The 21,323-nt window shown below is 29.4% G+C and overlaps 5 protein-coding genes across 7 annotated transcripts; 2 read left to right on the top strand and 3 right to left on the bottom strand.

Annotated features, from left to right (window-relative positions):
• Nucleotides 1-3,252: 3,252 nt before the first annotated feature.
• LOC141531859 (putative salivary secreted peptide) lies at nucleotides 3,253-3,923 on the bottom strand. Its single transcript, XM_074249919.1, has one exon. It carries the CDS (start codon nucleotides 3,862-3,864, stop codon nucleotides 3,466-3,468), a length of 399 nt encoding a protein of 132 aa, XP_074106020.1. The 5' UTR covers nucleotides 3,865-3,923; the 3' UTR covers nucleotides 3,253-3,465.
• A 153-nt stretch (nucleotides 3,924-4,076) lies between these two features.
• Nucleotides 4,077-7,719, top strand: LOC141531847 (uncharacterized). 2 transcript variants are annotated; one of them, XM_074249907.1, is made up of 5 exons: nucleotides 4,077-4,272; nucleotides 4,735-4,883; nucleotides 6,030-6,300; nucleotides 6,372-6,552; nucleotides 7,268-7,719. In XM_074249907.1, the coding sequence occupies exons 3-5, from the start codon at nucleotides 6,116-6,118 to the stop codon at nucleotides 7,664-7,666; spliced, it is 765 nt and encodes a 254-aa protein (XP_074106008.1). In that variant the 5' UTR covers nucleotides 4,077-4,272; nucleotides 4,735-4,883; nucleotides 6,030-6,115; the 3' UTR covers nucleotides 7,667-7,719. The 2 variants fall into 2 exon arrangements, with proteins under 2 accessions (XP_074106008.1, XP_074105999.1); XM_074249898.1 differs by lacking the exon at nucleotides 4,077-4,272 and having other exon boundaries at nucleotides 4,624-4,883.
• A 231-nt stretch (nucleotides 7,720-7,950) lies between these two features.
• On the bottom strand, nucleotides 7,951-11,737 carry LOC141531779 (protein phosphatase 1H). Its single transcript, XM_074249786.1, has 6 exons — nucleotides 11,074-11,737; nucleotides 10,097-10,363; nucleotides 9,702-9,919; nucleotides 9,361-9,631; nucleotides 9,020-9,279; nucleotides 7,951-8,466 (listed from the first exon to the last, which is right to left on the bottom strand). Exons 1-6 carry the CDS (start codon nucleotides 11,254-11,256, stop codon nucleotides 8,187-8,189), a joined length of 1,479 nt encoding a protein of 492 aa, XP_074105887.1. The 5' UTR covers nucleotides 11,257-11,737; the 3' UTR covers nucleotides 7,951-8,186.
• Nucleotides 11,738-12,453: 716 nt separating this feature from the next.
• On the bottom strand, nucleotides 12,454-16,649 carry Drp1 (dynamin related protein 1). 2 transcript variants are annotated; one of them, XM_074248670.1, is made up of 9 exons: nucleotides 16,402-16,649; nucleotides 16,120-16,235; nucleotides 15,410-15,974; nucleotides 15,086-15,333; nucleotides 14,154-14,684; nucleotides 13,905-14,084; nucleotides 13,145-13,475; nucleotides 12,840-13,051; nucleotides 12,454-12,762 (listed from the first exon to the last, which is right to left on the bottom strand). In XM_074248670.1, exons 2-9 carry the CDS (start codon nucleotides 16,219-16,221, stop codon nucleotides 12,706-12,708), a joined length of 2,226 nt encoding a protein of 741 aa, XP_074104771.1. In that variant the 5' UTR covers nucleotides 16,222-16,235; nucleotides 16,402-16,649; the 3' UTR covers nucleotides 12,454-12,705. The 2 variants fall into 2 exon arrangements, with proteins under 2 accessions (XP_074104771.1, XP_074104762.1); XM_074248661.1 differs by having other exon boundaries at nucleotides 16,410-16,648.
• Nucleotides 16,650-17,682: 1,033 nt separating this feature from the next.
• Sstn (stepping stone) lies at nucleotides 17,683-21,087 on the top strand. The gene is made up of 5 exons (XM_074249420.1): nucleotides 17,683-18,040; nucleotides 18,152-18,432; nucleotides 18,503-18,830; nucleotides 18,909-20,670; nucleotides 20,788-21,087. Exons 1-5 carry the CDS (start codon nucleotides 18,037-18,039, stop codon nucleotides 20,867-20,869), a joined length of 2,457 nt encoding a protein of 818 aa, XP_074105521.1. The 5' UTR covers nucleotides 17,683-18,036; the 3' UTR covers nucleotides 20,870-21,087.
• The last annotated feature ends 236 nt before the right edge of the window (nucleotides 21,088-21,323 follow it).

Here is a 21,323-nt window from a genome sequence, read left to right as displayed (position 1 = left end):
TCGAATGAGGAACCCAGTACAGGGTACAGTATACATTTGTATATATATATATATGTATATATATGTATATATATGTATATATATATATATATATATATATATATATATATATATATATATATATATATATATGTATATACATACATGTGTGCGGCTCTACAGGGTTAGCTAGGTTTATGTGTAATATGTATATACAATTTACTTTATATGTGAATATGTGAGGCCAACATGTCTAGGTAAATCTTAGCCAGCCCCGGCACGTTGTTTAATTTCTGGGTCGATAGTTATTTTTATTTACTTCTTTTATTATTTAATGCTTTATTTCTTCTTTGTTTTTTTAGGTTATTATTTCATTAATGCGTTTCAGTTGGAAAAAATTGCATTGTCGCTGCTGTAAACCAGTAAGTCAAAAGCTAAACTGACGATAAATGAAAAAAGAAAATAATTTTAATTTTAATTAATTTAGCAGATTTTTAATCATTTTTTCAACAAATAAATTATGGAAAAAAAAATTGATTTGTAGAAATTTAAAAAAAATTAAGAATGCAATTTTTTGGAGCAAATTTGTTTGTTGAAAATAATTAAAAAATGGTCAAGTGACTACTACTTTTTAAAAATTTTTACTGGTGTAATTTTTTTTATAATAATTTAGTTGCATTTCTATGTAAAAAACAAAATAGAATAAACTGAATTGAGAATCAAGTAAATTGAATAAACATAAAAATATTAGCGGTGAACGCTAAAGGAGTGTAAAAAAGAGGTATTTATTTTTAAAAATGATAAAAAAGAATTCGAGACAATGCGATAACCAACTAAAAGTTTAAAAGTACGTGATTTGAATCTGGTACAAGCGAAGAGACGATAAGGGACAAGTCTCTGAAAATGGGCAATGTATGGCTAAAGTCGGTCGCCATGAGCCATTAACATACTCTTATCTAAAAAGACTTGCAAAAGTATATAACGCCGAATAATAAGATAGCAGTTACCAACACAGAGAACCAGTCGAGAGTTACTCAGCTCGGCTCTGTAGTTCCGAGTAAGTAAAAGTAAGGTGGTTAAACACTAAAAAGTATAAAAAACTACCATCAGGTTTATCAGCTTCACATATAATGCTCGTCTCTTTTGAATTACATAAATCATCCGTATAGTCCAGATCCAGGGTACTGGACTCCGCTGCTGATGACCAGTGGGTAATGTATCCAACAATTAACGCAAGTATACTGTTGCTTTAAATTCATTATCGTTTACTAATTATTTTCAATGATTTCAGGTCATTGTATTCCTGCTACTGCTACTCCTGTAATTTATTACCTTTGTAAATACATATGTATGTACATACGTATATTATTTATGTCTACGGTAAATATATTTCTTATATGTGTACATAATCAATTTGACGTACATACGATGCCAACTATTTCAATTCTCTCGTTTATCCACAGAGAACTTGTTTATAAACTCAGCCTCATACTAATTTAACTACGGTTCGACTGTTAACCGCACCACCAAAGTAACCACACCAGTATATAACTTTATTATAAAATTAAAACAGTTTAATTTTCAAAATTATCAAATACACATTAAACGTCACTGTTGATAATAATTTCCATTCTATCCGACATACATGTATTTATATTTATTTATTACAGTACAATCGTCATTGTGAGTATTTTCAAAAATATTTGATAATTATTTACAAATAGGGTCCAACTTATTGTTGGTCATTTTTTATGTTTTTAATATATATTTTTTTTTTAAAAGTACATAAAAAAAAACGAACAATTAAAAAAAAAATTTGAATATCACAATTTTCCATAAAATTTATAAATTTTTTTGAAAATTTGTTGAAATTGTGATAATCAACATTTTTTTATGTATTTTCCAAAAAAAAAAAAAAATATAAAAATTTTCAAAAAAATGAAAATTAAAAAGGTGGACCCCACTTGTAAATAATTACCAAATATTCTACCGCAACTTTAAATTAATTAAAATTTTTAATTTGGTACAATAAAATCAATGGTGATAAATAAAATAATTATTTATTATTTAAATAGAAACAATTTATTTTTGACTCTCTGATAATTTGCTGATTAAATGTTTACCACAAATTTATTAAGAAAATAAATAAAAAATGAATAATTATGTATCATGTTACTAATAAATTTATTTATTCAAGTAGATGGTGGTTGAATGACTATTTAAAGATATAACTGTACCATTTGGCACATCGAGAGTATTGAATATTCTCGGTACGATTTAATATTTAATGTGCGGATCGATAAAGACTTAATACGTCTGCAAGTAAAGGCTCCACACGAGCATTGTGTCTGGTTTTACCGTTTACGTGTGACTACACTGTCACTGCTGCTGCTAGAATAAATGTAAGTACAAGTACATAGTAGCATAGTGGCATAGAGGAAAACCCTTCCTAAACTTTTTTCATGTTTATCATACTTTCTTTTTCAGCCACGCGATTGATCGATGAATCTACTTCTTAAATAATTTCTTTGTCGGATTGGACGCGAGCTTTTTTCATGAGACTCTCAGCTGCGACCTGGGACTCAGTTATGTACTATAACTCTAACCCAATACCGGCGAGCTATTATTAGCGTAAGTGGAGTTTTTTACTCCGCAAAAGTAACTGAAATAGTCGGTGTCATAGATAAATAATTAACATGACAATGTAACTGGTTTAAAGCCAACACAAAGAGTCCATAAGTAAATTGACATGGGGTGAATATGACGTCAACTTGGAAATTATTGACTTCTAGTTCTTTGGCTTTAAATTATTTTAGTCAAGCTATTTTAAACAACTTGTCTATATTTTTAGTAAAGATTACTATGTCGATTCATTATAACTTATTACTTGACGTTTTTTACCAGAAAATGCCAAGGAAAAAGTCTTTGCTAAATATCATACTTATATCAACTACCTGCGTGACTCTTACTCGACTTTACATCACTCTTACGCTCATTTAAATATTTAAGTTTTCTATATACTTATATAAATTTATTGATTGTTAAATTTTTTTATCGCTATGACATTCATAACTTTTGTTAGCATTGTTTTATCTAGATCAACGTGTCACATTTACTAAAAAGTTATTGAAAAAAAAAAAAAAAAAAAAGGAAGACAAATAATATTTACACAGCTGATAAATCTTTATTACAATTAATTATAATCATAAATTTTTTTTTTTATACTACTTATGATTAATAATTATGAAAATTAAATTAGCCGACATGAGAAAATTTTTATAATTTTTTTTTTATTAAACAAATTATTTTAAAAAATTTCACTTGCAGGAAATTTTTTAAAACTGTAGGTGCAATTTTTTTCTAAGTATTTTTACACTTGCAAATAAATTGAATATAATTTCATGATTAACTAGGTATTTAATTAAGATGCAGACGGTAAGAGAACAATTAAAAATTTCCATTTATAAACAATAAAATAAAATTTATTTATCTAGCGTAAAGAAGTACCAGGAAATTAATACCATGGCTCCTTTGGCTCTTGAATTTAATGGTGACATTGCTGGTTCCTGGCCCGCCTTTAACTATTTTAGCATAAGCTCCATTTCCATTATTTTTCTGGTCCAACGCTTGGAGCTGAGTTATCCTGAGATTCTTGCTTACATTGAAGGATTTTTCAACGGAAACAATTTGAAGCCACGAGGAAGACTTAACGATGTACTCCTGGTAATAGAGATGATCGCCAGGTAGTCTGCTACCAGCTATTAAGTGGTGAGATTTATTGGTTGTATTGGCAGCGTAATGATCGAGGTACTTGGCTGGCGGTACGTATGTTGCAATACCAATTGCTGCTACCAATGCAAGTAACACAAAGCACTTTTTAATCATTTTTTTACAACTTAATACTAGTACTGTACTTTAATCACAATTGTGTGTTGTTTTTTATGCTGCAGTTCTGTAATTATCACCGATATATATACTCTGTTTTTAATCTTATCTGTTGTTCACAGAACTTCGAGATGTATGAAAAAATCCGATACCAGAGGAGTAAGACCAAGAGAAAGATATATGTGCCGTTCTTAATCGTTATCAACCAACCGCATTTTACTCTATAAATGACTCATGTCAGTGTAAATACTGATTTTAATAATGATAACTCAAGCAAAAAAATATAATGATGCCGTCATTATTCAAAGAATTACTCACTTCATAAATATATTTTTAATTATCAACCTGGATAATAATAAATTTAGATTTTTTTTAATTATTTATTAAAGATTTTTTCCTCAAAAATTTGTAAGTATTTTTTTTTTTTTTAATAATTATTTATTATTTTATATAGAATTTATCTCTCTGAATAAGTCTAAGATTTTTAGATTATTTAATTACATAATTTACTGCGTTAAAGAAGATACATAAATATTTTTAATACATTTAACTGGAAGAGTCATGTAAATATAAAATATGAGAATGAAATTTTTTTTGCATAAGTTTAAAGAGATGAAAATAAAAAAAAATAATTATCACCTGCATTAAATAGAATTGAGCGCAATTCAAAGCATTTTTTTTTTTTTTAATTATTAATTTAATTTAATATTTAAATTAAATAATTTTTATTTTTATCTCTTGATTATAAAATTAAGTGACTAAAGAGATCAATTAAAAAAAAATGATTTAATAATAAATTCCAAGACAAGTAAGTATAAAAATATCTTAAAAAATATTTATTTAATTAAAAAATAAATAAACATATTTCAGAGGAAATTAACAGCAAAGGAAAAAATTAAAGAAAAAGTATGAAGAATAGATAAATATATTTATGTGAAGAAAATGTGGATGAGACTATCCACTGGTTCCCTTTAGCAGACGGTAGTCCAAGTCCAGTTCATCTACAAGTAGCGGTGGAGGTAGAGATGGATTTCAATTAACTAGTCAGTTTGCGTTTCACTTAGGATGGCGTATAGTTGTTCTATGTACAACTGGGATACATAGACCATTCTGTACAACGTTAATTTACTAGCAAGCACGCCCTAGCTAGCATCACATCCTGAATGGGGCCACTGATGCTCTAAACCACGAATGGGCAACGAATGCCAGGCACGGTCGCTTCTTCCTTCAACTTACATCCTACACTATCCCGTCCCACCGTCTCACCTAGCTTGCATGTACAAGACACACATCCGACTGTCACAGTCCTCGTACCTTCCTCGTCCTTGTGTAAATCAGTTTCCCATATCCTCTGAAACACTCATCCGTCGACGGAGACGACCCGGTATCTCAATCTAAAGCCACCCCGTCGTCTTTCGACTCCTCACTTCTCAATCTACACAAAGCGCCAGCCTTGATTCAATTAAATCCACTGATTATTTATTCATCGGGAGTTCTCTTCTCCCACATAGATATTTTCTTATTTCTTCCCGATCCCCTTTCCCTTTTTTTAATTATTTCATTTCATTTAAATTATCACACCATTTGCCATTTGATCCAAGCTCAGTTAATTTATTTTATAATTAATTAATCGCTTAATTCATATAAATATCTATATTTATATGAATTATAAGTTCATCATTTTATATTTATTAAAATTGAAATACTCCGCTCAGAACTTTCGATTAATTATTATCGATAGCAATCGCAATTTTATCTGATAAAATAACTCGCGTTATTTAAGTTTTTTTAATTATCTATCTATCCTCTTAGTCTGATTTCAGGAAATTAAAATTTTTATCTCTCCCCTTAATCAGCTTTTATAAATATCAAAAAAATCATAACATGTCTGTTGTTAATTTATGATCAAATCTTTTTGATAAATTTATACTATTTTTATTTTTATTTTTTTTTTTTAACTCGTATAATATCTATCTATTAAAAACAATTGAAACTTATGAATAAAAGTTTTTTTTTTTTTTTTAAGAGCATATAAAATATATGATCATATGTCACACAGAAACTGTAATTAAATTTATCCAGCTAAATTTTAAAGTGACTTTATTTAGCATCCATAAAATAGAAACGTTTAAATTTTAAATAATTAATGACTTTTCTGTGAATAGTTTATCAGCTTAAAATGTCCTGGAAGCGTGTGAATATTTAACAACCTATTTTATTAACATTCATACGGAAATAAAATAAATAAATAATGAATTTCTTTCCGTATCTCGATGAAAAGTTAAATTATCAGTTATATTTACTGGTTTACGGTCACCACAAAGTTAGTTGGTATGAAAAAGTAATATCAAGAATACAGGAGCTAATATTATCAACAAATCAATTGAAAAATTATGAGCTATCAATTTTACTGCTACTTGCAATTGGACTTATTGTGTAAAATTTTTTTCTATTAATTATTTATTTATTTATTGAGTACTTTAGTTAATTAATTAATTTTTTTTCAGTTTAATTGGATATGAAATATTTAAAAAATGTTTTACTACTTTAGTTTTACATAATCAAACCGAAACTCAACCAGTTGAAGAAATAAAATTTTCTTGCGAAGAAAATAATGAAGCTAAAGCTATATGCGGCACGTCAACGATCTGCGAGCCTCGAGAAAATTTTAATTGTCAAATGATGCAGGTAAATAAATAAAGTATTTATTCGATAATAATTAATAATCAATAATTAACTAGTAACCTTGCAGTCACTATGTCAATTACAAATATATAAAATCTTGCATTATTAAATAATTATTTCTGTTAAATTGCACTGTACTTTCTTAACTATTGACGTATTTAAAGATATAAGCTCATCCCGATGTTACAATCATCGAGAGCTTTCATTTGAGTACCCACATGCATTTTTGATATATTTTTCATATATACATATATATAACATATATATAAATATATAAAATATATGAAATATTGATGTGGGTACTCAAATGAAAGGTCTCGATGAGTGTAATGTCGGGATGAGCTTACATCTTTAAAAATGTCAGTAGTTGACAAGATACAAGGTCATTTCTTAATTATTGATATTTTTAAAGATATAAGCTCATCCCGATGTTACATTCATCAAGAGCTTTCATTTGAGTACCCACATGTATTTTTGATATATTTTTCATATATTTAATATATATAAATATATAAAATATATGAAAAATTGATGTGGGTACTCAAATAAAAGGTCTCGATGAGTGTTATATCGGGATGAGCTTATATCTTTAAAAATGTCAATATTTTACAAGATACAAGGTAATTTCTTAGTCATATATCTAGAGATAAAGCATCTTGAAATGCAGATAATTTAATTAATAAAAAAATTAATGTAATTTAAAAATTATTAATTGCAGCCAAGTCAACAAATTCCTTATGTAATCCACTGTGAAGGCTACAAAAAAGTCTACGTGTTCACATTTGACTTGAATGATCTGCCAGCAGAAATATCCAGAGAATTAAACATCCAGAATGGAAATTATAATTGTGAAAAATACGAAGCACTGGATGAAGTACAAGAAGTCATGATGTTTCTTATTGATAAAGTGTTGAATAATTTGGGCAGTCGAAATGACTGTCAGTCTGATGAACTTCTGAACATAAATCCTATTTCTCCCAACACTGTCTCAACTCAGGAAAATATTAATCAACTTAAATATTTATACAACCAGTCGCGTATTTACAAATTAAAGCCGGCGTCGAAAATTCCATTAGTGCTTAAATCTTACAAACAGAAACAGTTTTATAAAAATTAGATCAAGTCTGGTGATTTATTCGAATTACAGCGAAATTATTCAATATTTTACGGTAATCAAACATTTTATTTATACATTTTATAGTGAAAAATAAAGTATTTTTAATTTTATTATTATTTACAAATTTATAAGTAAAAAGAAGTAAGCTCTAAAATAAAATATCGAGAGTTTAATTGCTTACAGTAATGTATGCATTACATTAATACCGGAGCTAAATATTTCTATTTATTTAATTAATATAAATTATAAATTTTTTTTCTGTAAAAAATAAAGTAAGTATTTTTTTTTCCTGATAAATGGAATGTCTAATAAATATAAATTGCGTTAAGTAAAGTGATTGGCTTTTAAAGCTTTATAATACTAAAGCTGTCAAGTTGAAATAATAAATCAGCGCTGATATTAAATTAATGAAAAATTTATAAATTTATACGATTTTAAGATTATCGAAAGAACTATTAAATTTACGTATTTAATAATAAAAAATTATGATTTTAGTAAACTATTATCAATAACATTTGATTTAATTAGAAAGAGTGGGTGATGTGACTACTGAATTATCCATAGAAAATCGTCGTTCCTGTTGAGCGGTTTTCTTCCACTGTCTGTGCTCGCATAAATACAGATACAATGGAATTACCATTACACTGATGTCGTCAACTGACGCCATAGGCCAATACCTTTCGTCAATGTCCTCGTCTTTTTCAGTTTTATCTTTTTCCTTATCGGGCTTGCTTTTCCACATTCTACCGATTAATCTTCCTCGAGCTGCTTGTACAAGCTCTTGTGCTGCCATTGTCAATCTATAAATAATAAATTATTAATTTCATTAACAAGTGTACAAATTACATTTACAAAAATTAAAATTATTATTATTAGCATTAATCAAAAAATTAATAATGATAAGAATTTTCTTAACTATTGACGTTGTTAAAAATATAAGCTCATCCCGATGTTACACTCATCAAGAGCTTTCATTTGAGTACCCACATGCATTTTTATATATTTTTCATATATACATATATATATATATATATATATATATATATATATATATATATATATATATATATATATATATATATATATATATATATATATATATATATATATATATATATATATATACAAAATATATGAAAAATTGATGTGGGTACTCAAATGAAAGGTCTCAATGAGTGTAATGTCGAGGTGAGCTTATATTTTTAAAAATGTCAATTTTTTTTTGTTAAAAAAAATTTTTATTTTTAAAAAACTTAAAAAATTATAAGTGCAATTAAAAAAAAAAATTTTTTTTTTAGCTTTAATTTAAAAAATTAAAAATATCGGCTAGCTTTATTATTATAATAAAATTACCTATACTCCAAAGACGGTGTGTCAGGAGCAAGAATTTTTCTAAAAATATTTCCAGCATCTTTATCAGATACAACGTCCCACAATCCGTCAGTCGCAATAATAATACAGTCTCGTTCAGTTAATTGATAATCCTCTAATTGAAAGTATTGTACCTCCGGCTGTGACGAAAGAAAAGGCTTAATACTAACTCCGGTGTTTGCTGCTTTTAGGCCGTGGTCTCCAAAACCTCTCGTTACTCCAATAGTCCCCATTACTCTGCTCTATTTTCCACCAAACAACAGAGTTAATAATCTGTTTAATTCGCTAAAAGACTCTAATTAAATATCAAATACTAAACTTACGCGCTTTCCGTGCCCAGAGATTAATGGTAATCTCAAATCTGAGGTGGTTAAGCTTTTATAAGCCCACCCGGTCATGAACGGCTCTCTGTACAGCACCATGGTACCGAGCTCCCGTTCTAAAGGACGTTTTTTAAACTCCAGAGGTGTAAAATGCCCTTTAAGCAACTCGGTACTTTTCAGAAATCCTAAGGCTCTTACTCGGTTCGACTCCGAGTCTGGCGTATGGTCGTTTGTCAACGCGCGTTGGTCATCTCCGTAAACCAATACTGCTCTGTTGAATAAACAATAAATAATTTTTATATTAAATTATTTAACTAATTATCTAAATTTGTAATTAATACCTCGAATCTCCAGCACCAGCTGCGTAAAGTACGCCGTTTAAAAATAATACAGTAATTGCCGTACAGCCACCCCCGCCGTTAAGAGCTAGATATTCAACTAATTGATCCATTTCTCTGTAAGCCATTTCAATAGCACCAACAACTAGCTGCTGTCCTGTTATTGTACTTTCTTCATTTTTATTCATTAGAATATTACCTGGTATCGCTTGTAATTTATTCTTAAAAAAAAAAAAAAAACATTACATTAATTATTTAACTTCTGAATTAATTTATTATTTTATTAAAATTATTTATGCAATTTATTAATTAACAATTATTATTGTGATAAAGAATTTATTTCCTAGAACTGTCATGTTATCATTTAAGTGATTTTCTAAATCACCTTTGATACTCACAAGAATAATTCTGTGAAGATGTAATCTAGCTGTTAAAGCCACCTGATAACCAGCATGTCCATCAAACATCGAAAACATTACATAAGGCAAGGTAATATCGTTAAAATCGGTATCAGGTAAAACTAAGTCGCCTCTGGTGGCAGCTGCTTGGTCTTCGTTCCACATGCTCTTGCCAGCGTTTATACACTCTGCGTACCCAGCACACCATGGCAGGCGGCTCAAGTCTCTGGGTACTATTATGGGTCTTACTTTGTGGTCAGCACTCACCTAAACAAGCAATATATTTTTACCAATTAAAAAATAATTAATAAATTAAAAAAAATAATATTGACAATTTTTAAATTTTTTTTAGCAAATAAATTTTTTTTTTGTCATAATTTATTTATTACAAAAATTCTTAAAATCATCAGCTATCTGCTAAGTTAATTTTCATGAGAATTAATTAAGCAGCTATTTATTAATTTTTAGAATTTTTTAACAAATAAATTATGGCTAAAATAAATGAGAAAAAAAATTGACATTTAGAAATTTTAAAAAATTATAAATGCAATTTTTTAAAAATAGTTTTTCAGAAAAGATTTAAGTATTAAATAAAATTAAGAAATTAATGACATTAAAGTTAGCAGTCACTAGAGAATTTTTAAATTTTATTTAACAAAAAAAAATTAATACTAAAAAAATGATTTTTAAAAAATTGGATTTTTAATTTTTAAAAAGTTTTAAATGTCAATTTTTTTCGTAATTTTTTTTGCCATAATTTATTTGTTAAAAAAAATTCTAAAAATTGTTAAATATCTGCTAAGTTTATTTTCATAAAAAATTATCAAGTGGCTGCTAACTTTAATGTCATTTAATTTTCATTGAATTTTCACACGTGGAATATTTTTATCGAATTATTTTTTTTTACAATAATTTAATTGTTAAAAATTATTAAAAAAAAAAAATTTCTAATGTCTGTCAAAAAAATAAATAAATACCTGAGTCTCTTCGGTGGTCAATCCTAAAAAACTAGGCCTGCTGTAAGGCTTAGCTTCAATTTCAACGACATTTGAATTAACATAATCTTTGGGTAGTTCACCATCTGAATCATGATTATACTGTAAACCAAGTTCAGTCCCACCGACAGCATTCATCAACGCCGATTTAAATCGATTCAACATTTTTATTTATTTTAATAAATTAAATCAGTGAATTTTAATAAACCTCAATTAAACTAACATTCACTTTAAATATTTAAAATCATTAAATTATTGTTACAATTGTGTTAGATAGTATTTACAATAGTTGGAGTTAAAAAAAATTACAGCTGTCAAAATTGTGTAATTTAATTACACAGCCGTCTTACTGTCAACAATTTCAATACACTCGTGATGCATTATTTATATTACAGACATGCACTATTTTGTTCAGAACAGGACAATTATTGTTATTGTTACTATTGCTATGAGTAAATAGTACAAAAAACAATTAAAAATTACACTCAGCAGCTTTTCAATACTCACATTTGAAATAAATATCACTAATTAAATTTATAACTACAATAATAATAATAATATTAATTAATAATTGAATGTTTTTAGGAATTTACTATTTTTTTTAATTATTTTGACAGAGTTGGATTGCTTTCAAGGAAGTCATAATTTTTTCCCCTACTAATTTACAGTCATATATAAATAACTGCACGAGACATCCGCGCCACTGTCCTCCTGTCAGTGAACTGACTGGCTCGATCCCGCCGATAATGTCAGTTTCTATAAATAAATTTTTTTTTTTAATTAATAAAAAAGTTAGCCGACATTTTTAATTTTTTTTTCTTTCTTGACAAATTAATTTACATAAATTATTAATGAAAATTAACATAACACTGAAGTTGGCAGCCATTAAAAATTATTTTGAAATTTTATAAGAATGCAATTATTATAAAAAAAATTTTATTAAAAAATTTCACATGTTAAAACTAATAAAAATTACAAGTGAAAATTTTTAGAAGAATTTTTTTATTGCAATTGATTTGTTATTAAAATTTTTTAAATTGACAGCTGACGGCTAACTTCACTATTATAAATTAATGACATTAAATTTAGATGAATATTAACTGAGCAGATAGTTGATAATTTTAAGAATTTTTTTAACAAATAAATTCTGACAAAAAATAATTTATAAAAAAATTGACATTTAAAAATTTTTAAAAACTACTAATGCAATTTTTTAGAGAAAATTTATCTGTTAAAAAAAATTAAAAAATTGTCAAGTGACAATAAAACTGTTACATTTTTTGTACTTGCCATTAGGCTTATTGCTTTGACATATAAATTAATTAAATAAATAAATAAAAAAAAAACAAATACTGTGAAAAATTTACGTAGATATTTTTTTATTGTGAAATAAAAATTGATACACTGTGTTGATTGATAAATTAATCGTGTTACTTAGTTACGACGTAAATGATATTAAATAAAAGTAATGATAACAATTGTAATTATAATTAAAAGTAATAATAATAAATGTAATTTTTTTCACACGATTACATCTATTCTTTGACACTAGCACAGCAAGTAGCAGAAAGAGAACTCCCTTAGCACATTTTATATTTATCTTAAACTTCATTATTACCACATGTGCGTTTCACGGATTTCACTAATTATATTGCCTGCTTGTGTCAATGCCTGTAATTAAAAAAAAAAAAAATTATATTAAATATTTTTAATAAAAATAAAAATTATTTTATAATAATTATAAATACCTCTAGCATATCACTAGTTTCTTTACGTCTAACGGCAATGTGTTCGCTTTCATTTAATAATGCTTCAGCTTGATCTGCTTTGTATAAGTGCGTTACTAACTCGCTTTGTAAATTGTCTTTAACAAAATTAACAAGAAAATGCATAACAGCCTTTGGTACACTGTCCTGAATAGACTTGCGGACAATGTAGAAATACGACTTGATGAGTCTCTCTGCAAACGTTAATGATAAACCAATTTATTAGCTTTGACAATTAAAATTAAAACAAAATAAAAATATATAAATAAATCATAAAATTCAATTACCAATTACATCGCAGTCTCTTTGTTCTCGTTCGCTAAGTTTACGATTATTATTCGTTTGAGAGGGTACTTCGGAAAGCAGATTAACAGTTTTCTGTTGTGCTGAATTTTTCTGCTGCCAATCCTCGACATTGTTCATTACATCACTACCTTGAATAGATGCGGGGGATTTAGCACCGTCGCGAGTTCTCACGGGAGAATTTTCAGTTGTACTGGATGAGTCTGTTCTGCCTTGAGGAAGTAAATTACTCAGCAACCAGTGATTTTGACTTTGCTCTTTGTTACTCTGCTCCACAATGCCCAATAAGTCTTCTTTATTGTTTACCATTTTATTCTGTTTTAATTTTAAGAATTTATAGTTAATTATTCAATTGATTAGCGGACATCTGATAATTTTTGGCAATTTAATTATGATAAAAAAATTTTTTTTTTTTTAAATTCACATTTATAATTTTTTTTTTCATTTTAAATTTCTAGATTTAACATCTAAAATCTTTTCATTATAATTTAATTGTTATAAAAATCTAAAAAATCCTTTATTTAAAAGTTGATGCGACTAATAAATAAATAAAAAAAAGCGCGTTCGATTTTCTAGTATTTTTTAAAAATTGTACTTGTAGTTTTTTACAAATAAATATTTTGTTTTAATTTTAATAATTTTTTCAAAAAATTCTAAAAATTTTTAGATGTCGGCTAATTTAATTTTCATCTGTTGATTTCAGTGTCATTCAATTAATTTAAAAAAAAAAAAAAAAAAAATTACCATGCCAACAGGTGTTACAGAAGTATTAGAAGCGTTGGCAAGTGTTCCATTTTTACGACTATGCTTCATACTATCAATGTCTGTCGATTTTAATAATGAAGAAACTAAAGCCGCTTCTTTGTTAAAATCCGGATGTTTTGTATTAATATAAGCCAATTCAATAGCAACGAGATTTTTCACCTGAAAAATTAACAAAAAATTAAATTAAACAATAATTAATTGTTAAAATGTTTTAAATCAAATTTTTACCATTGAATTAGTAGTAGGTAACCGTTTACGCAACAATTGAGTTACAGTATCAACAATGCGTTCGTACAGCTTGGGAAAACGCAGCATTTCATGATGAACTTCAGTACCACAGTGCTGGACAATCTCTTGCATTTCTCTGTGGACCAGTTCAACACATCTCAGCGACGGATCCTCCAAGCGGCGGATTTGCCTCTTGACTAGCAACTCAAAGGAGACTTCAGGTACAAACAACGCCGGTCTTGGACCCGTCGCGTTTCTTATGGCAGTAAGAATGTCCATTTTGGTGAGACCGCCGAGCGGATGAATGCCGTCCAAGGCTTCTTTGAATAAAACATGAAACACATAACAGATACGTGCTCCACCGCAAAGCGCCGTTGTTTCTATGTTACGTGCTGTGCCTTCGATTGTCGAGCAATAACTGCTCGCAAATTTCATAATTATTCGCAAGAGCGTTTGGCTCTTATCTGATACGTCTTCGCCGTAGGAATTTAGTAGTGTTTGGTATTGAGAAATCATTACATTTACACGGGTCTGAAAATTTGTTTAAAAATTAATTATTTAATTAAAAAAAATTATTTTTTAATTGATTTTGATTATAATTTTAATTTATAATCATTAATTAGTCTGATAATTAACAAACCAAATGTATTTAATTTAAATGTTAAAAATTTTAAATACTAAAGTTAATAGACGTATTTAATTTTTTTTTTTTTTTTTTTTTTTTTTTTTTTCCAATAATTAAATTAGAACAAAAAAATATTTTTAACAAATTGCACTTACAGTTTTTCAAGTTTTTTATAAATAAAATTTTTTTTGATTTTTTTATAATCATTTTTTCAATAAAAAAAAAAAATTCTAAAAATTTTTAGATGGCAACTAACTTAATTTTCAATAAAAAATTTTAACTAATTAAATAAATAAATAAAAATTACCTTTAATTCTGGTAAGCAATCACGAATATGATGCATAAGTAAACGATTAAGAGTCTTAGCTAAATACGGAGTACCATTTCTATTAGCCAAAGTCGGATACTTTCTTTGTAAAAACATTGATTCATCTTTCAATGCCTCTTCAATAGTTTTATTATTAATAATATCTTGTTGGGATCTATTAACTACACCTATGATACCAAGCTTAACTGGTATAACCCGTCCGCAAAGTATCTCTATGGCATCAGTACCTATTTTAAAAATTAAAAATAATTATACTTTTTATTTATAAAAAAAATTAATATAAAAATCCAAGATTAAAATTACCGGCATCCATAAGATCCAGCTTAGTAACAACAGCAAGAGTGCGTCTTCCATCCGGGTCAACATCTTTGCTAAATTTCAAGCTCTCGCTGGTGGCCATGTCTGTGTTCGCGGTGACCACAGCGAGAATAATAGAGTTAGGATTACAAATATACTTAAGTACCAACTGGCGTATCTGAGACTCGATATCCTCCGGCTGATCCCCGACGGGAACTTTGGTGATGCCTGGCAAGTCAATCAGCGTCAGGTTTACGACTTTAGGGGAGAATATTTTCAGGTTAATCGGCTCGGGGCAAATTCCTTTGTTCCCGCCAGCCATGCGATCGGTTTCTTTTTCGATTTCACGACGAACATCGTCGAAATTTCTGAAGATCCTGTGTTTGTCGTGCAGAAAGGTCGCCCATTCGTCAACGTCAAGTGTCCCATTTTCAGCGTTGCGATTTTCTCGATCGTCTTTTGGCGAGTAGACCAATTGGAGCACCAAGGGTCGTCGTGTTACGATTCCAGTTCCACGGGGCAGAAAAGAACGGCCTACCAAGCTTTCGATGACTGATGACTTACCAGAACTCTGGATGTGATACACAAGCAAAAAAAAGCGTCAATAATTTTGTTTATAAAATCATTATTTTTTTAACATTTAATAAGAATAACTTGACATAGATTTTTATTGATATTTAATAACCCTAAATTAAATGGATGAATAATAAACTAACCTGCGTTCCCAATACGACAATCTGAGGCAACTGAATGACATCTGCTCCAATAGTGTTGAAAACATCCTGAAGCTTATTTATTACAGGTATCAGAGCCTCCATGTTTCTACTAAAACCTAAAAAATTCCACGAATTAGTCACCAAAATATAATTGTACGCACACACTGAATTATCAATAACATTGGGCCAAAAAAATTACACTCCAATAATTAGCAACAACAAAATGACATTACAGCCGATTGCAATATTTAAACCGAATAATAATAAACAATTTATTCTCACGTAATAACCTTTGTCTCGATAGTCAGTTTTGCTGAATTTTTCTTGTTTCAACCGCTTACAAATAAAATTTCAACTGCTTTATTCCAACCACCATCCACCAATCACCCAGCTTCAAGCTCCGTCCGCCAGAATCACCGATTCTCTCTTCACCTCTCCCCGCTGTTTTATTTTGAATTTTTTTTGCTTTCTCCAACGTTCCTGAAACACCAACACACCATGTGTTCTTGGAGAACAATTATTATCTGCAACAAAGGAGACTTGTAATTGACCAGTCCAATTACAATCTCAACATTTAAACGTATATTTATATATCTATATATTTATATACATACCTAACAATGGTTTAATAAAAAAAATTATTGACAAGCGCTATAATGATTTACTAAAAAATATTGTTGTAGATAGCGCTACTATGATCTTTTAATTCTGTGGTACTAATAATATTACTAATATTCTGTTGACAAGTAATTATGTGTCTGTAGAATCACTTTAATTGCAATTTTGAAATTTCAAGTTGATTATTTTTTAATAAATTAATTAATTACACAAAGATTTTTATACAAAATGAGTAAGTTATTTATTAAAAATATTTTTTTTTTTACTATCAGCTGATTGTACATTTTGACAACTCACAGTTTTTTTATAAAATTTTATTTAGCAGATATTTAAGAAGTTTTGTAAATAAATTATAACAGAAAAATAAAATTATTATTTTAATATTTTTAGCTGTCATTTGACAATTTTTTAATTTTCTTTAACAAAAAAATTTGTTCTAAAAAATTATTTAAAAAAAATTGCATTTTTAATTTATTAAAATTTCTTCAAGTCCATTTTTTTAATAATTTTTTTTGCCATAATTTATTTGTTAAAGAAAATTAAAAAAATTATAAAGTGACAGCTAACTTTAATGACATTTTTATTTATTAAAAAAAAATATTTATTTGACATTAAAGAATTCCAATAATTAACACAACCAACGACTAAAACATTTAAGGATAATTTTTTCCCCGCAACCTAGATCGCGCTACTGTCATCTTCTGTAACGTATAATAGCAATAATAATCACAATAACAACAATAATTGTAATTGTAATACTGAAATGTTTATTATTATTATTATTTAATTTTTATTTTTCAGAATTACCAGCCTACCAGTATGGAGGGTAGAGGTACCTCTACCCTCCATACCTACCAGCCACTGACTGTCACACACTGTACATATACGTACTCTCACGTACACATTTATACAAGGTCAGTTATACAAACACCGATAGTATCGAGTACTATTAATATGTACAGGCGTTCACGCTTCGATCTTCGAGTATATACAGAAAATATATTGTCGATTGTGGCGTTTACACACAACACAAGAAAGTAATCCAGCAATGGGGATTAAAAATTAAATAAATCCACCAATATTTATAAATACACACATTCAGCATTGATAAGTTTAATGCAATGTAATTGCATAACAACAAACCAGATACTTATTAAAAGTACTATTGGTGTCACGTAACAATAAGTATTTATCATAATACAATAGTAATTGCAATGAAAATAATTTAAAAAAAATAATGGAGTCAGTTTTGCTGTAAATAAATTACAAGTTGGCTTTTTTTAATAACTTGCTACTAATATGGGTAAGAGTTTATATTTGTTTACATTGTTTATTTATTGATTTTTAATTGATAAGCGGTGAGAGTGTAAGTGAGTGATAAATAAATAAATAAACAAATAAATTTATTTTTCAGTGATGGCTGAGAGTGAACAGAAATCGAGGATAGAGACAAATACAGCCTCAGCAAGCCGACTGCAATGGCTTCGTCAACGTCGCGAAGCACTGGAAGAGAAGCTAGCTCGCAAAAATAACGAGCTAAAAAATTTGTGCATCGATGAAGCCGAACTGACAGGTATTTTACCTCCAGAGATTCCTTTGGATCCGGGAGAAAGTCCGCCGCTTTTTCGCAGGCGAGTCGGAACTTCATTTGCATATCCGCAGAATCTTATCAATAAACTCAAGAGCAGCGAAGCTGTAAGTTTTTATATAATTTTAAATAAAGAAGAATATATTTTTATTATTAATAATTTATTTTTAATAATAGGAAGAATCAGCGTTGGAATTGGAACGTCAAGTACAAACAAGTATTGCCACAGCGGCGTTCGCTATCTGCAGTGATTCATCGGAAAGCAAAGCCGTTCGCAGAAAACACCGATCAGTTTATCAGCAAGCTCAAAGACGTATTAAGGAGCTAGACACAAGGTTGAATTTTATCCGACTGAGCTATGGACAATTACCCAGACGGCCTAATATCGCCGAGTCTACACCCTGGCAATCTTCTATTTTTTCCGACGACACTGCTCTACCATCTGGCTCGACTTACGCCAAGCATAAATCAAAAAAACCCCGCCCGCCATTTAATGCAGCTCCAGGTTAAATTGTTAAATTAATTATTAAATTAATTATATAATAAATTATTATATTAAATTAAAAATAATAATTTATTGCAGATAAAATATTAAACCCGCAACTAAGTTACGATAAGTCATCAAAAGTAATTAGTCCTGATGAGTCGTCGCTTACGTCAGTTCACGATCAGAATCACATTAAAAATGACAAGAGTGAGTGGATGAATGAAGGTTCAGTATTAGGAGGTGGAAGCAGTAAAAGTTCTCGAAGCGACGGTATTCATGATTTGAATGAAAACTCAGACATTTATATCCTAGGAAATCAGCAGCACCGCGTGTCTACGTACTCCCACGACTCTGACGAAATATCTCTTCACCACAAGCACCCCCAATTATCTGAGCGGAGTTACCGTATGATCTCCAACAAAGAAGACAACACTCCAAATTTGTGGCCGCGGGAGCAAAAGCGACAGAGCGAGGTGCCTTACTATAACCAGCGACAGCTATCAACCAATTACAAGCAACCTTCTCCTAGGTATCATCATTACTATCACCAGAGCCAGTTGTCACCTAATATCAGCGAGATTTTACCCTCCTCCCAGTCAGTCGGCGCGAATATCGAGACCACTGGTAAATTTGAGCTGACGACAAATCAGTACCGTTCGCGGTTGCCCTACTACCCGTCAGATCCATTCGTTCATGTTTCTTCAAATGACAATTTTGAGCAAGTTCCTCCGGTTTTGCACGAGCGAAATTCAATGCAAGATAAAATAATTAAGCGGAATAATCACCAAAGCATGCCGCCTATTTCTCGCCGCCAAGAATTTGCAAGCTCTGCTGATAGCTGGGTGATCAATGGAGACGAGATACTCTGGCCGGGTCCGGAATATCAGCAGCCGCAGCAGCAGCATCAGCAGCACCCGGACAGGTTTGGGAGCATTGATCGCCGGAAATATGCAGCTAATATTAATTACCAGGCGAACGCACCCGAGGGCTTGATGACTCTGGGGCCTGCTGGAGGGATCAAGCCAGTCCAGACCAAGTTTGTGAAGCAAAGCAATGTAACTGGGTTCACTAGTAGTCAAAACAATCCTAAATATTTGGGTAGCAAGGGGCCAGCAAGACCCGAACGGCTTAACTTGTCACAGTCACGCACCCTCTTAAGGACGCAGTCGCTAGGTAGTGTTGAGACTTGGCATCAGGAAGACAATAAGTCTATCACTCCCGTGGTGGAGACCACTGCTGCGATTACTCTACCCTCCCCGACGGCAGGCTCCGTCTTTCACAGCATTGTCGAGGGTAGCCCAGATACCCGCAGCTCGTACCGCGATAGTGAAAAAGAGTGGTATGAGACCTCCATTGACTTGGACTACTCGAAACCTCCCGCCACCTTGTCCCAGACTCTCAAGAACCTTGAAATTCCCGCTGAATCAAACACCCGCCTGTCTAGCAATAAATCAATAAACGGCGACGTCACGGTCGCCTTTGAACCCTCGAACTTTGTGTCCCCGGACAATAAATTAACTCCAGACGGAAGGACTATTATTCACCCCGGAAAGTATCAGCCCTACAAAGAAGTCACAAAGCCCTTTGAGATGTCGGACTTTTATAAATACTCCACCAAGTTCAGGAAAAAAATTGAACCGGGGACTAATACTCACCCTAAGAATATAAATAATAATAATAATAATATTAATTGTAGTAATAATAATAATATTAATGGTATTGATAACGAAAATGTCGAAAATAATAATATGGGATTCAATCGGCAGAGAATTTCAACACCCCACGTGCCTCTCGTGCAATCGAGAATTAGCAATTCAGCTCAACCAATTTTACCCTGTCAGTCCCACATTGCCCGAAGGTATATTTTTGATTTTATTTATTTTATTTTATTATTTGCTAAAAATGCTTTTTTTAATTTGTTTTTATTTATTTTTTCATTTTTTTCATTTGGGTTTTATAAATATTCATCAAACAGAGGCAATGAGAGTGACAATAAAGACTGCAGCAATGTACAACCATCTCAACAGCCGTCATCTAAAGACTCTACTGTTGTATAGATATTTATACAGTTAATTTACTTTTATTATAATAATTAATATTGATTATAAAACTTTAATTTATATTTTTTTCATTATAATATCGAGTGATTATTAGCCCGAGTGATAAATTTTATTTTTCGAATGATTAATTTTAAATAAAAAAATTAATTCATAATTATTATAATAAGGTAATAAAAATGATTTTTTACTATCACTGCTTATTATGTTACACATAATTATATATATATATATATATATATATATATATATATATATATATATATATATATATATATATATGATTTTTTACAAGTAATAAAAAATATACTGCCAAGAAATAACAACAACTGTTTTTTTTTAGTAGGATATAATTTTAATTATCTTTTTTTTTTCTTCTAATCAATCATTTAAAACTAAGTTTAACAATTACAAAATATAATGTATGAAAAAAAAAATATTTAGTGTAAAAAAT

Source organism: Cotesia typhae, unplaced genomic scaffold (genome assembly GCF_013202065.1).
Source record: "Cotesia typhae breed Kobodo isofemale line unplaced genomic scaffold, CoteBio_Ctyphae contig_119, whole genome shotgun sequence".
NCBI lineage: Eukaryota > Metazoa > Arthropoda > Insecta > Hymenoptera > Braconidae > Cotesia > Cotesia typhae.
Note: the sequence above shows the minus strand (reverse complement) of the source record. Positions and strands in the feature narration are given on the sequence as shown.

Bases quoted from the DNA above. Each gene is read 5' to 3' on its own strand.
- LOC141531859 (XM_074249919.1), bottom strand. From the start codon at position 3,864: ATGATTAAAAAGTGCTTTGTGTTACTTGCATTGGTAGCAGCAATTGGT.
- LOC141531847 (XM_074249907.1), top strand. From the start codon at position 6,116: ATGAATTTCTTTCCGTATCTCGATGAAAAGTTAAATTATCAGTTATAT. The intron at 6,301-6,371 runs GTAAAATTTTTT...ATTTTTTTTCAG, and splicing joins CTTGCAATTGGACTTATTGT to TTTAATTGGATATGAAATAT. The intron at 6,553-7,267 runs GTAAATAAATAA...TATTAATTGCAG, and splicing joins TTAATTGTCAAATGATGCAG to CCAAGTCAACAAATTCCTTA.
- LOC141531779 (XM_074249786.1), bottom strand. From the start codon at position 11,256: ATGTTGAATCGATTTAAATCGGCGTTGATGAATGCTGTCGGTGGGACT. The intron at 9,920-10,096 runs GTGAGTATCAAA...TTTTTTTTTAAG, and splicing joins ATCTTCACAGAATTATTCTT to AATAAATTACAAGCGATACC. The intron at 8,467-9,019 runs GTAATTTTATTA...TATTATTTATAG, and splicing joins ACACCGTCTTTGGAGTATAG to ATTGACAATGGCAGCACAAG.
- Drp1 (XM_074248670.1), bottom strand. From the start codon at position 16,221: ATGGAGGCTCTGATACCTGTAATAAATAAGCTTCAGGATGTTTTCAAC. The intron at 13,476-13,904 runs GTAATTTTTTTT...AAATTAAAACAG, and splicing joins CTGTAACACCTGTTGGCATG to AATAAAATGGTAAACAATAA. The intron at 12,763-12,839 runs GTATTTATAATT...TTTTAATTACAG, and splicing joins AAACTAGTGATATGCTAGAG to GCATTGACACAAGCAGGCAA.
- Sstn (XM_074249420.1), top strand. The intron at 18,831-18,908 runs GTTAAATTGTTA...AATTTATTGCAG, and splicing joins GCCATTTAATGCAGCTCCAG to ATAAAATATTAAACCCGCAA. The intron at 20,671-20,787 runs GTATATTTTTGA...TTCATCAAACAG, and splicing joins CAGTCCCACATTGCCCGAAG to AGGCAATGAGAGTGACAATA.